The sequence below is a fragment of the Helicoverpa armigera genome, chromosome 20, assembly GCF_030705265.1.
Source record: "Helicoverpa armigera isolate CAAS_96S chromosome 20, ASM3070526v1, whole genome shotgun sequence".
NCBI classification, from domain to species: Eukaryota; Metazoa; Arthropoda; class Insecta; order Lepidoptera; family Noctuidae; genus Helicoverpa; species Helicoverpa armigera.
This window is the reverse complement of record NC_087139.1, coordinates 2624809-2638457: the sequence shown is the minus strand read 5'-3', so window position 1 is coordinate 2638457 and position 13649 is coordinate 2624809. Positions and strand designations below refer to the sequence as shown.

Genomic DNA, 13649 nt, shown 5'->3' with positions numbered 1-13649 from the left:
CGGCTTTCATACGACCAGAAAATTGGATGATGGGCGGAAAATCAAGGCCTTCTTTCTACTATTTCACTTGGAACTTATTATGCCTTAACTTTTTCCTCAGCTCAGCTATTTAAATTGTCCCCTTTTGTTTCTTTGGGGCACGCATTTAGGACATAATTCACCAACCCCTCGTGAGGGGTGTCTGGAGCGGTTGACAAATTTATTACGAAGCAAAGCACTGAATTGTTGGCAAAATTGTCTCTTTACATAAACGATTGTCCTTTTTGCTTGAATATTGAGTCGTAAATCTAGGAATGCTTTGCTCAACCCACAAGTTTAGGACGCCTTCGTTTTTTGTTTATCCAAGCACTTTTTTTTGTCTGAACCGGAGTAGTTGAAGGTTCCTAGGCTTTCAATTGTATCTGTAAGTTCCTATTTATCAGGAAGTTCGTTCTCCTTTCCTAGGTTTGGTTTTTCTGCACTTTGACCAAAACTTACTTTCGTTCATTCTATGATTCATTCACTAGACAATCATCGTTAGCGTAATCAAAGGAGTACTCATTAATAAATAATAATAAGAGCTCGTTTACACCTACCAAACCAAACATACTCAACGTAGGTCACCTGAATTTCTAGTTCAGCATTAATTCTATGGCAGGCGAAAGTTTAGCCACTAGTCTGACAGCAAATAATTACATGGTTGCAAGTTCGACTCCCAGCGGGTAGTGTGTTGTGAAACCGCTGGAGTTTCAATAGGAACAGGCTGGAAACAACGCAACTATGTCTCTTTCGTCACACATGTTAACAGCTGTTGCTGTTTATACTAATTAATGTATTGGTTGTTCGTATATTCGAATGTTGCTACAATGATAATTTGTATCGATTTTGTTTATTTGCATTGGTACTCAATCTCAGTCTTTTACTTTTCCATTATTAACATGGATACTTACGTTTTTTATATGCAACCTTATTATCATATACTTTCTTGCCAATTTCAATGTGACTCCAGGCTTCTCAGTCTTAAGATATTCAGTATTCCGTCTTTCCCTGCTGACATTGTGTTCGTCCATTGCGTCCCTTCCTGTCTATTTATGTCAAGGTCATACTTCATAACTAAACATTGGTCACACTAGTAGCTCCTAAACCTGTTCTCTTCCACCAGATGCACCAGCAGCGGAGCGTGAACAGCTATTCGTTCAGAAGCTGCAGCAATGCTGTCTCCTGTTCGACTTCGCGGACGAGCCGCTTTCAGACCTCAAGTGGAAGGAAGTCAAGCGTGCTGCCTTGTTGGAGATGGTGGAGTACGTGACGTCACAGAGAGGCGTCATTACAGAACCTATATACCCGGAGGCGGTTAATATGGTGAGTGACTTATGGAAACACTCAGAGACATTTAATGATTACTTAAACTCCTTTGTGCAGAATTTCTATGAGAATCTGTCACTAAGGAGTAACTTAAGTAATCATTAAATGTCTTTGAGTGCGTTGGTTAATTATAATCATCATCAACAGGTTATTTGATAGTGGTGGATAAAAAGTCTTACTAAACATGTGACGAAACAACTGGTTTTCAGCTTTACGCGTTCATATTCCGCTAGCTTTTCGCAAGCCTCTTTTGCTGGTCTTTCTTTTGTTTAGAATTTTCTCAGTTCATTTTGTCTGCTAACACGCTTCCTACACGTGGTGTTGGCTTTTTCAGTTTTAAATCTATTCACGAAAAACATAATATGTGTACGCCAGCAAAAGTGCACCCATATTTCAAACGAATGCAAGTTATTAAATTAAAATCCCCTATCTAATAGAAGAAGAGGTTTTCAGAACGTGTTCGCCTCAAGTAAAGTCTAGATTTAATCTTACACTCCTTTACATTTTCAATTACCTCTCATAGGCTTTACAAAGTGTGAACTTACAATGCCTTTTATAAGATAAGCCATGTGACAGCTCCTTGGCTTACACGGCAAGATAGTAGATTTTCTGAATAGATGAGACGCTAGACATTGTAGCGTAAGGATACAAAGTTATAGCTTGGAAATTGTTGTATACAAAGTAGCGTGTATGTTATTAAAGGAATTAGTGTTAAAACGTGAAGCGGTAAAATTAGTATACAATATTATAAACTAACACATGTAAAACATGTGTACTGTGTTGAATTTATGAAGTAGAAGTTTTTTTCTTTGCTTAAATTGACCCGCTGCTGGGTAAAAGCCTCCCAATTTTGTTTAATTATATAATATATAATATAAAAATTGGAAAAGCAATTACAAACTTTTTATTTGTAACGTTGGCATAATTATAATCAAGCCAATATCATATTTGGAATCTTTTTGATTTTCAAACCAATCACGCTAGAATGAACATTGAAAGTCCTCTCCACTCTCGCTTCATGGAACATGAATTGTTTTCAAAGACCGGGAATGTCTCGGCGGCCCTCTGAATAGCTACACTCATTTACTTTCGAACTTTTTTATAAATACCCTACATTTTTCTTTGAGAAGTATGTAAGGCGCCTCACGCTCAAATGCACTGTTCACTGTACAAAGGGAGATTGTTGGCGAAACTTTTTGGGGGTCCATTGTGAAGATCGGAAGGTGTTTTCATTTTGTTTTCGGTGTTATGAAATTGGTCCAATTGGATCACTTATTTGTTACCTTTTTGATGACTCACTTATTTGTTATCGTATTGGTATGAAAGGTTTCACGTTATCAACATTTCGCCAGGACCCTTATTGGGAGTCGCCACACATTTTCATATTCTTATTTAGTGACTCCATCTGGAGTCACTGTTCTACAGCTTCTACAAATTGTTTGATATGACCCAAATACAAAAATATTTTGTTTACAATAGATGACAAACCTTTATGTGTTATGTTCCCCTTTAAGATTTATCCATTGTTTTAGAAGTATTCTTGAGTGTTTAGTCCAAGCCAGAATACTGCTCAGCAAAAAATGCTTAAAAGTGGACCTAATTTAAAACAACAGAAACTTCAAGTTGAATTCGCCTAATTCTCCACAATTTTCTCTATAATTACGTTATTATAGCCTTACCTATCGATCAAGGTCACGCATATACCACAATCATTTATTATTACTGAAGGTCATGCTATTGGAAGGTCAAGGTTTGGTTTAGAAAATTTTTCCTTTTTTCTTTTTTTTTTCTATATTTTTATAAGTTGTTGTATGTTGGTCAGTGTTTGTGATTTTATCTTATCTGTAACCACTTGAACGGAACTCGCCTTAAAGTAGGCGTTCAATGAGCTTTGATTGTCTATTGACAAATTGTTTATGAATGCCTCGCCTAGGAGTTGTTGTTTATCTATGGCGATATTTCCAGTACATCGTCATACAATTATATTGACGTCTTTTTAGAAATTATATTTTTTTATTAATTTGTTTTTGCAATTTCGCGCATCTTTCCTTGTTTAGAAGACAATATCTTTATTGGTTTCCTTTTGTCATTTTGGCTGCTAACAACGCGGTTTTGCATACAACAATCAAACATTGCATTGTAGCATATCAGACTACATATGTACAAGTACCTACAAACTCATAATAAACTAACATTTTCATTGCCAACAGTTCGCAATAAACCTATTCCGGACACTGCCGCCATCATCAAACCCCAACGGGGCGGAGTTCGATCCTGAGGAGGACGAGCCCACCCTGGAGGCCGCCTGGCCACACCTGCAGCTGGTCTACGAGCTGTTCCTGAGGCTGCTGGAGTCGCCTGACTTCCAGCCTAACATCGCCAAGAAGTATATTGATCAGAAGTTTGTTTTACAGGTTAGTAAATTATTGCTATATTGATTTTATGAAGGTTCTATATTCTGAATGTCTGCATCTCCGCCTGTGTTGCAGAAGTGATAGACTTCTGAATTATACACTTAAACAGACTTAAAACTGCCATCAAGATGTTGAAATGGTCTTTTATCGCACTAATATTTAAAAGGCAAAAGATTGTGTCTGTGATGAGTCGGAAAACGATGATTTGATGAAACTGGACAGTTGTATAAATGATACAACAGAATAACATAATATAAGCTACCTACTTTTATCCTGGTTTTATTTTCGCGCAATAGTTCTTGTAAAGCGGATGAACGGCTACTACATCATAGTGTTACTCACCAAACTATTGATTACTTATTTCAAAAATTCGTACAATAATTTGAAATTCTCTTTCAACAAAAAAATACTACAGAATATGCCTAGCCACGTACTTATGTTAAGCAGATGATGACGTCAACACAGATTGTTTACATACACACAGCAATCGATAGCGATAAGCCATAGACAAGTAAAGAATTTCACTCACAACAACCAGCTTATAAACTAAAATGTGGGACAAATGTGCGTTGTTTGATAGTCATTTATCTGATAAGGCTTACGTGAGTTGACGGAATATCCGGATTGTTGTGATGTCATAGTTTGTTGTTTTGTAGGTTTAGCTTAAAATAAACAGTAATTGGACAATTAAATGTGCTGATTGCTACTTAAAATATTAATGTAATAATAATTGCTATCAATAATCACAGGATAAATAACCAACCTATTTATGTTGTCACTGCCAAGTTTTTATCAAAATACATCCAGTACAGTTATCGGCACGGATATTGAGCCCTGACCTTCACCTGCGCAGAAGCGATTTACTGCCTTATTGCCTTACGCGTACGGGTGCGCAAAGCGATCCCCACTCTTCCGCCGAGAGCTCAATATCCGTGCCGGTAACTATAGGCGTGGAAGAATACCAAACATAGAATAGAATAGATGAGGTCTTACTATATTTATTATATAAACAACTTACTTCTGTTGAAAAAAATATGCTATAAATAAAAGATTACCTAAACACCAAGACAAAACTTGAAAGACATAGGAAAAAATATAGAATAACCCAGAAAAATAAGGACACTAAATTACTAATTTTCCCAGCAGAAAAAACCCTGCCATAATTTCTGAGCTGAGAATCGGCACGTATAGAACAAACGAGTCAATTGATTAATGATATTACATTAGCACAATAGCATTAACAGCACCATTGGAAACCTAGCCTCATACTCATAAAGTATGTACTTCAGTAATTGCTTTAACAAATTGAACTTTGTTACATACTACATACTTTTATTTTTAATCTCTAACTGGTATTTTTCCAGTGTTTTGTCTATAGTATTTTTTTGTCGTGTTCGGTCTATCTTTTTGGTACTTATAAGGTACTAAGGTATAATGAGTATTAGTACTTTGAGGTAATGACACTTTTAATTAGTAAACTAATTAGAATTAATTTTGTTCTTGCCAGGGATAGCCATTATTGTGGTATGCAACTGATAAATAACGATCAGCTTGAACATACCATGGTTTAAAGAAATGTTCGAAGCCTTTGATATAATGCATTCCCAAAATACTTACATTTTACGTACGCATTTTTCTGTACGCAAGGGCCTTGAATCTATTTGTCGGAAGGACTCAGTTTGCCGAGGGCTTTACATCTGCGGCGGCAGGGGCTTTCTTCTAAAGTAATTGTCAGATACATCATGTATATTTTCTTCTATAACAAAAAAGTCGGGTTTTCCTTCCTGACGCTATTACTCCAGAACGCACGAACCGATTTCCACGGTTTTGTATTCGATGGAACTCCGTGAGGTTTAAAGCAAAGAAAAAAAATCTTTATCTTTTAATCACCAAACAAAATGTAACATAAAACGAAGCCATCTGGTGGCGAAACTGAGTTCGCCAGGTTTGCTAGTTTTTTTCTAAAACTGTATTTTTTGCGACAATAAATATTAAATGAAGTTCGATATCCAGCACTCGGATACTCGTAAAACAAATCGGACACAAACTGAATTACATAACCGAGGTTCAATTTCGGTAGAGTGCAGCGCAGACTATCACACGTGGAACTAAATTACAATTCGTGATTCAATTTGACGGCATCACAGCGCAGTGGTATGCCCACCAATTGATTATAGACTTTATTTCATGTGTCGTTGGGTTGATATTTCTTTCTATGAAGTATGGTACTTCTGTGCCTCAATTATTTGATGCCGTTTTGAGTGCAGCGCAAAATGAAACCATTGGATATCACTAAAAAAGTTTTCAGGAATTGCAAATAGAGTTTCCGCGATTAATAGTTCTGGGTCTGGGATGTCTTCACAAGCAGTACTTCCTGTACTAACAACTTCGCACATCCGGATAAATAAGCAATCTTCTTACCCTGAAAAAATATTAGGATAACTGAATGAATGTTGGATTTCCGCAAATTACCTAACGCCTGATTCCAAAAGCCACTAGATTTTTTTTAGTTAGATTAGCGTTCAAGCAAGCAATCCATCGTTCGCTTTATAATTTACGTACATATTACTAAGAATACACAGGCCTGTACTACGCTCAGTCTAAAATATAACGGTTCAGTCTAAACAAGGTGTGAAATTCAAAGAATGAATACAATTTTTCCGCTCATAAATTGATTTTGGATAATAAAACAAAAGTCTACCGTAGTAAATGTGGAATGTAAATTCATTGTTTAATTTTATTTATAGTAGATTGTGCTCCGCTACAATGTACTTGGAATAATTTTAAACTGGGTGTGTATTGGAGTTTTATTTAAAACTTAACACCTGTATATACAAATTATATATTCAAATATTAGTAACTTTGTTGCTACTATTTGTTCATATGATTTATTGATTGATGAAGGTAACATATGTTCTGAATCTTCACTATCAAAATTGCCTCAAAATATTCACAGCTGGACGAGACATAGAGCATGTTATAGCAATCCAAGTTTCAGTGCAAGACAGCCAATATGGCCTTGAGATCCAATTCCACCTGAATAATATAGGTACAAATCTTAATCGATATCGAAAGAATATGTCGCCATAAACAAACTTCAAGGAGACATCGACCTCATAAACGACCATCCTCCTGTCTTCACATGTCAAACCAATAATATAATCGATTCCAATAAGTTTTTCATAGCTCCCTCGTTTGTTTACGGCCAGTCTCATGCGAACACAAACCTATTTGCTTTGATCTATTCAACCTTGTTTATAAAACCTCCTTTTTGAGGTGAAAAGGTGTTAAGAAAATAACGCGAGAAAAAAGTAACGCTTTTGAAGACTAACAAGGTCGCCTTTGATAAATCTGAACCTTTTTTGTGTTAAGGATCAAATGTCTACGTTGTTGTGTGTATAAACATTGTTTGTTATGACTGCCTTCTATATTATTTTGGTATTCATGTAATAGTTCAAGATAATTTCGTAGACGAAACAATATTGTCTATCAGAATTTTCCACAGGAGTTTCCTTAGGGTTCTTTCATACGAGACGTTTCGTGTCGGTGCGATTGCCGTGGGGCAATGGTGCACAGAAATTCACTTGTTTTCATACAACACGCGCGGTGCGGAGGACTAGAATCGCACCGCTTGTTGCATTGACACAAAACGTCCAGTTTGAAATAACCCTAAGAAATTCTTGAGATTCCCTCTAGAGAGGAATTTTGCTCACTTTGTCGCTGGCGAAGCTAATAGAATATTACATTTACTTAGTTAATATTTTGCAAACATTCTTTCATGGAAGGGGGTTATGAACTCGAGTGTTTTTAAAGACGTAATTTTCGCAAGTCTCTTGACTTTATCTTATCATCGCAAATTTTAACTATTTACCTAATATCAAAACATTTGTTCCCAGCTCCTAGAACTGTTCGACTCGGAAGACCCTCGGGAGCGCGACTTCCTAAAGACGACGCTACACAGGATATACGGAAAGTTCCTAGTTCTACGCGCGTATATACGGAAGCAAATCAATAACGTTTTCTATAGGTGAGTCCGTGTCTATGTATGTGTGAGTTTATACTCTATGTATGTGTGGGTGTGCTGCGGTGGTGAATATACTAGTATTGTGTAGGTTATGGATGAATGTATCATCTGGTTATTCTCACATGGCAGTTAGGGCCCATTTTTACTGGCTAGATGAATAGCCGATTAAGTAATACAGCAGGTTTTCATGAAGATGGACCTGAAAAAGTTGTATTTAAGACTTTTTGTTACTAAAATAATGAAAGGTTTGACAAGAAGTAGATTTCACGCGGATTCGCGCTGCGGGGTAAAAAAATCCTTCGTTCATCATCATTTATCTACACGCGGGAAGATATACATCTTGCCTGCTTAATGACAATAACTCATCATAAGAATGATTGTCATTAAAGACAAGATTGATTCATGAATAAAACAATTAACTTTAAAATTAACACGGAGTCCTATTTCATATGAGCTATCTATCTCTGTATACGTCTATCTAAATAAAATAAACGTATCAATTTGTTTACCTCGCTAAATGTTCACATCTATTTATGTACAAGGAAACGTGAGTGACAACCGCGTTTAATTACAACTAGTGTGTATTCACGTGATATTATAATCATGTAGGACCTGCACATCGTCGTTTTATTGTTAATAGCTCATTTGTTTAGTGAATAGTTTATTTCATATAGTTATACATTGTGACTTTATGAAAAAAATAAAATAAGGATCTATAATGCAACTACGATTATTTCTGTTGTCTTCCTTGGCAGTCGTTACGGGTAGTCAGAAGCCAGTAAGTCTGACACCAGTCTAAACTAAGGAGTATCAGGTTGCCCGGGTAACTGGGTTGAGGAGGTCAGATAGGCAGTCGCTTCTTGTAAAGCACTGGTACTCAGCTGAATCCGGTTAGACTGGAAGCCGACCCCAACATGGTTGGGAAAAAAGTCTCGGAGGATAATGATGATTATTTCTGTTGTCTATACTACTAATATTGTAAATAGGTCTTTTTTTATTTTTTTTTTGTACCCAAAGAGCCCCGAAAGTACTAAACCGATTAAAAATATTTCTTTCTTTGGAAGCTACACTAACCTCGGGTGACATAGGCTATGCTTAATCCGTATAAGAGAAGAAATTTCTACGGCATGCAAGTAAAACCATTGTAAATAGTTAGTCATTTCTAAAGATGCATAAAAAATAGCAAAAAAATAAGAGGTTTAGAACTAGGTATATCTTATAACAATTACAAAAATAACCTTAATTTTAATTTATCTGACCTCTTATATTCTAAAACATGGTTTTTCCATATTTTCCCTTTTGTATCCGTTTTATATTATTATTATAACAGCAGTAGTACGTGACCGCTAATTCTTCTGAAGATATTATCGACTAACGATTAATTATATCGACATGGTTTCGTAACAACGTTTTTTTATCGATATTAGATCTTAATTGCTGGCTGGAAGCGTTTAATGTTTTTTTTTTCTTTTAAAACCTTGTATTTCTATTGTGTACTCTTCGATAAAAACTGTGAAAAATAAAATGTCAGTGGCTTTAAAAATATAATTAAAACTTGAGCTAAAGTATGGAGCCTTTGTCTCTACAGTGTGACAATCGAAAGCATATGGTACCTATTTGAGTTGGAAACCCGGCATTCGATTAAAAAAATATGTTTTTATTTATTTCTAGTTGGATTACTATCGCTAGTTTGTAGCAAAAATCCCCTACCTCTTTTACTTAGATCTTGATAACTGACGATACTTTATAGTATTTCAGTTCTGCTTTACTTATTTTCCAAATTTAATATTATAAAAATATCCTATCAAGGCCAATCCGCAAATTGCGTGAATCGAACAGTCTAATATAAAATCGAGTTGCATCACATCACTCGATACCGATATATCGATACCCCGCGTGCATAGGAAATCACTTTCTATGTAAATAGCCAGTCGATTCCTAAGGCTGCCAGCTATATCCGATGCTGTGACGTACATTATTTATTGGACGTATGTAGAAGCAACAGGCATATTGAAATCTTCCTTTGGATTATATGTGATGATTGAATAATTTATTTTATGTGAGCCAAATGTCAATCGTCTTATGGATTAGTTTCTCATTGATGATGATATAATCTCTGGTCTAATCAAACACTAAATAAATATGCTGTTTTACATGGAGCGACTGCCTATCTGACTTCCTAAACCCACTTGTAAGGTAAACTAGGCAACCCCTTAGTGAGGCTGGTCAGAAGCTGGCTGGATTAATCCGTCAGAAGATGAAGAAGTCTACCAAAGGTGTTTATATAATGCCAGCCATGGCCCACCAATTAAACGTGCCTGCTTAAATAGGCAGAAACTCTTCATGAAAGTGTTGCTTAACCTTATGATTGATAGACCCATTACTTACTTAGCCACGAGTTCTAACTAATATTTCCATAAGTTATTTAAATAAATGTTTGTCTCAGGTTTATCTATGAGACGGAGCATCACAACGGCATCGCGGAGCTGCTGGAGATCCTCGGCTCCATCATCAACGGGTTCGCGTTGCCGCTCAAGGAGGAACACAAACTATTCTTATTGAGGGTATGCAGAAGCTTTTTGTAGATGTATCTTGTTGGATATGCTGAAAGTATTAGCATAGATGCAACACGATCATAATGAAAATATAAAAAAGGATCAAACTGGATTTTTATGATCACAAAGTTGGGCTATTGTAGGTTTGTATAAAAGAAAAAGAGTATAGAGTAAGAGTAAGAGTTTGATCGCAAAATCTTTTTCCCCAAACGCATTATTTTCAATGAGATAAGTGCAAGTAATACACAACACTGAATAGTTAATTCCGAATACAAGTAGACGCATGTGGCCCATACATAGTATGTATATATTTAGCATGTACATGTTACATACCCCCTTTCGCACCCGCGCCACCCGTTGATATTTTGAAAATGGTTTCTACACAGTGACTCACGCATTATTCTATGACGAGGACTGTATCTTACACGTTGAATAATATTGTAATACTTTTATATTTTACAGGTGTTACTACCGCTGCACAAGGCGAAGTCGCTGTCAGTATATCACCCGCAGCTGGCATACTGTGTCGTGCAGTTCCTGGAGAAAGACCCCTCGCTCACGCAGCCTGTCGTTAGGTGAGTTACCTATCAACTATACTAGTTATGATTAGAGTTTAAAGAAAAACAGATAGGAGGTATGCGGGATGGGTATTAAATCCCCAAATGCTGGTCTGAACCAGCAACCAGAATCAGGTGAACCAGGGGTTGTGCGAAACACGGCGTTCGGTTACCGGATATATTTCGTTTAATCCCCAAGGAGAACCTTTTAATCTGATAAGTGGAACTGTCCGTCCCTTGCATACTTCACGCTAACATATGCTTTTGCGTAGCTTGCATTCTGTCATCCCTACTTACATACATGTGTCCCTACAAAATGATATTTGGCAAATAAAAAATAATAAAACTCTGTGTCTCAGCTGCATTTCGTTGGATTGGAAGCCGACCCCAACATAATTAGGGAAAAGGCTAAACAAAATATATTTCAAACAATCACAAGATAACCAAAACATAGGTACTAACCATATGACAGGATATATCTCAACGTCTGTACTACAGACCTATCTACAATACAACTTTTTTTTATCCTGACCTGTCCCACTGCTGAGCAAAAGCCTCCCCACTTCGTCTCCACACCTGTCGATCCTTTATTCCTTTATTTTTTCTAGAATACAATATACGTATACCTACTTAAATTTCTGTTGTGAACTTCCAGGGCGTTACTAAAATACTGGCCGAAGACCCACTCGCCGAAAGAGGTGATGTTCCTCAACGAGATGGAGGAGATACTCGACGTGATCGAGCCCGCAGAGTTCCAGAAGATCATGGACCCGCTGTTCAAGCAGCTCGCCAAGTGCGTCTCCAGCCCACACTTCCAGGTAAGAAAATAATAGATATTCATTATTAGTTTACTGAGGAAAAAAAACAATGATTAAGGGCGACCACACTAAACTCAATGAGATGAGGAGCCCTTAATGGAATAGTAGCTTAGTTCATTCGGTCACTTTGTAAAATGATAAATGTGTAAAATCGTAGTTTTGTCTTGAATGTGGTCGGAATTTGAGTCATATACCAACCGTGAGTGCCATTTGACTTTAACGATAGCTGAACCATTTTAATTTGTCAAATCGCTGATTTGACCAATTTAAGCGGCAAGTATACGGTTGGATATGGTTTGGTTATCGTTATAGTTAAATGGTGCAACTGGGTCCAAATAAATTAATTAAAATCTAAAATTCAATAGATTAACTAAAAAATAAAAGTGCTTATTCAAAGTAAATATTGTATTTATTTCATTTTTCTGTCACATTATTACGAAAAAAATTATCTAATAGACAATTAATACTAACCAACCCTTTACCGATTCCAGGTAGCGGAACGAGCTCTCTACTACTGGAACAACGAGTACATAATGTCGTTAATATCGGACAACGCGACGCACATACTACCCATCATGTTCCCGTCGCTGTACCGTAATACCAAGAGTCATTGGAACAAGACTATACACGGCCTTGTGTATAACGCGCTCAAGCTGTTCATGGAGATGAATCAGAAGCTGTTCGATGAGTGTACGCAGCAATATAAGCAGGAGAAACAGAAGTGAGTTGGGATTTTATACTTATGTACTTTAAGTAGGATAATGTGACCAACTTTTTTCGAAGTATCCTAATTGTTTTACTTAAATTGTAAGTTTAAGTGCTGTGTGCGTCTCTAATGGGCAAACATAATTGAAAAGTAAAATTTTAATAGTTTTTTTTTTTTTATATTTGTTATGTATTGCGGTTGGAGTACCAATTAAATACACTATATAGAACAGTATATTCCATATACTTCCAAATAATGTGCCATTTGAAGGACAACGCAATCCAAGTATCGTCTATTAATGTCCTAAATATACATTTCGATCCACATCTTCTCCATAATTTATACTTAAAATGTTACTTTTGATTGAGTGCGTTAATCTCAGGGATTACAGGCTAGTTTTTTTAAGAAGTTACCCCCTGAACTAGGTGTAAGTACTGACAGAACCCAGTGTCGTTTACGGATAACGGATAACGTAACCTACATAGTGCCCACAATATCCTTAACCTTTTGAACGCCAATGTCGGCTATAGCCGACATGAGCAAGCGTGCCCTGTGCGCCAACGACGGCTATACTCGACAAAAAACAGGTCGCAGAAAAATACAAAATAAACCTATTAAATCATTACTTTTATGTATTTTTTAGTAGATATTTAATTAAGATTTTCGGGCTTGGCGTACAGGGCATAGGAATACCGATATGGCGTGGCGGTGAAAAGGTTAATGTAGTACAGCACATTTCCCACAAATAAACTAAAACATTTCATCTAATTGCAGAGAGCGTGAACGTCTTCTGCAGCGCGAGGAAGTATGGCAGGCGCTAGAGGCCCGCGCCGCCGCCGCGCCCGCCGCGCGCGACAACGACGACTTCACGCTCACCTACCAGCGCATCGACCAGGAGGCGCATGAGGTACATACCTACATACGTGCTTTTTCTTAACTATGGAGCTGGTTTTCAATTTATATACATACATACTAAACACATGAGGGCGGTAGTACGCACCGATATTCCTGCCAGCAGACCGGTATTTTCTGCTTGTTATACGGTGGCATGCTACTCGACACTTAACGGGATACAGCAGTATTTTACATGGAAAGATTGTCTATCTGGTCTCTTTTACCCACTTGCCAGGGCAACCTCTTGATTTAAAAACTGATTGACAGAAATCGGCTTCTTCATAACAACTAGCAAAAATGTGCAAATGACAATTGGATGGAGGTAAATTGAAAAATT

General features: G+C 36.9%; 1 protein-coding gene across 5 annotated transcripts in view; it reads left to right on the top strand.

Moving 5' to 3' along the window:
- LOC110382167 (serine/threonine-protein phosphatase 2A 56 kDa regulatory subunit gamma isoform) overlaps positions 1–13649 on the top strand; it is a 45916-nt gene that overhangs the window by 28889 nt on the left and 3378 nt on the right. For all 5 annotated transcript variants that reach the window (XM_064039605.1, XM_064039607.1, XM_064039606.1 and 2 more), the window contains 8 exons: positions 1142–1341; positions 3555–3758; positions 7655–7785; positions 10229–10346; positions 10800–10912; positions 11550–11712; positions 12204–12433; positions 13193–13325. In XM_064039605.1, the coding sequence (XP_063895675.1) occupies positions 1142–1341; positions 3555–3758; positions 7655–7785; positions 10229–10346; positions 10800–10912; positions 11550–11712; positions 12204–12433; positions 13193–13325 (1292 nt within the window). The remainder of the gene's footprint in view (positions 1–1141; positions 1342–3554; positions 3759–7654; positions 7786–10228; positions 10347–10799; positions 10913–11549; positions 11713–12203; positions 12434–13192; positions 13326–13649) is intronic.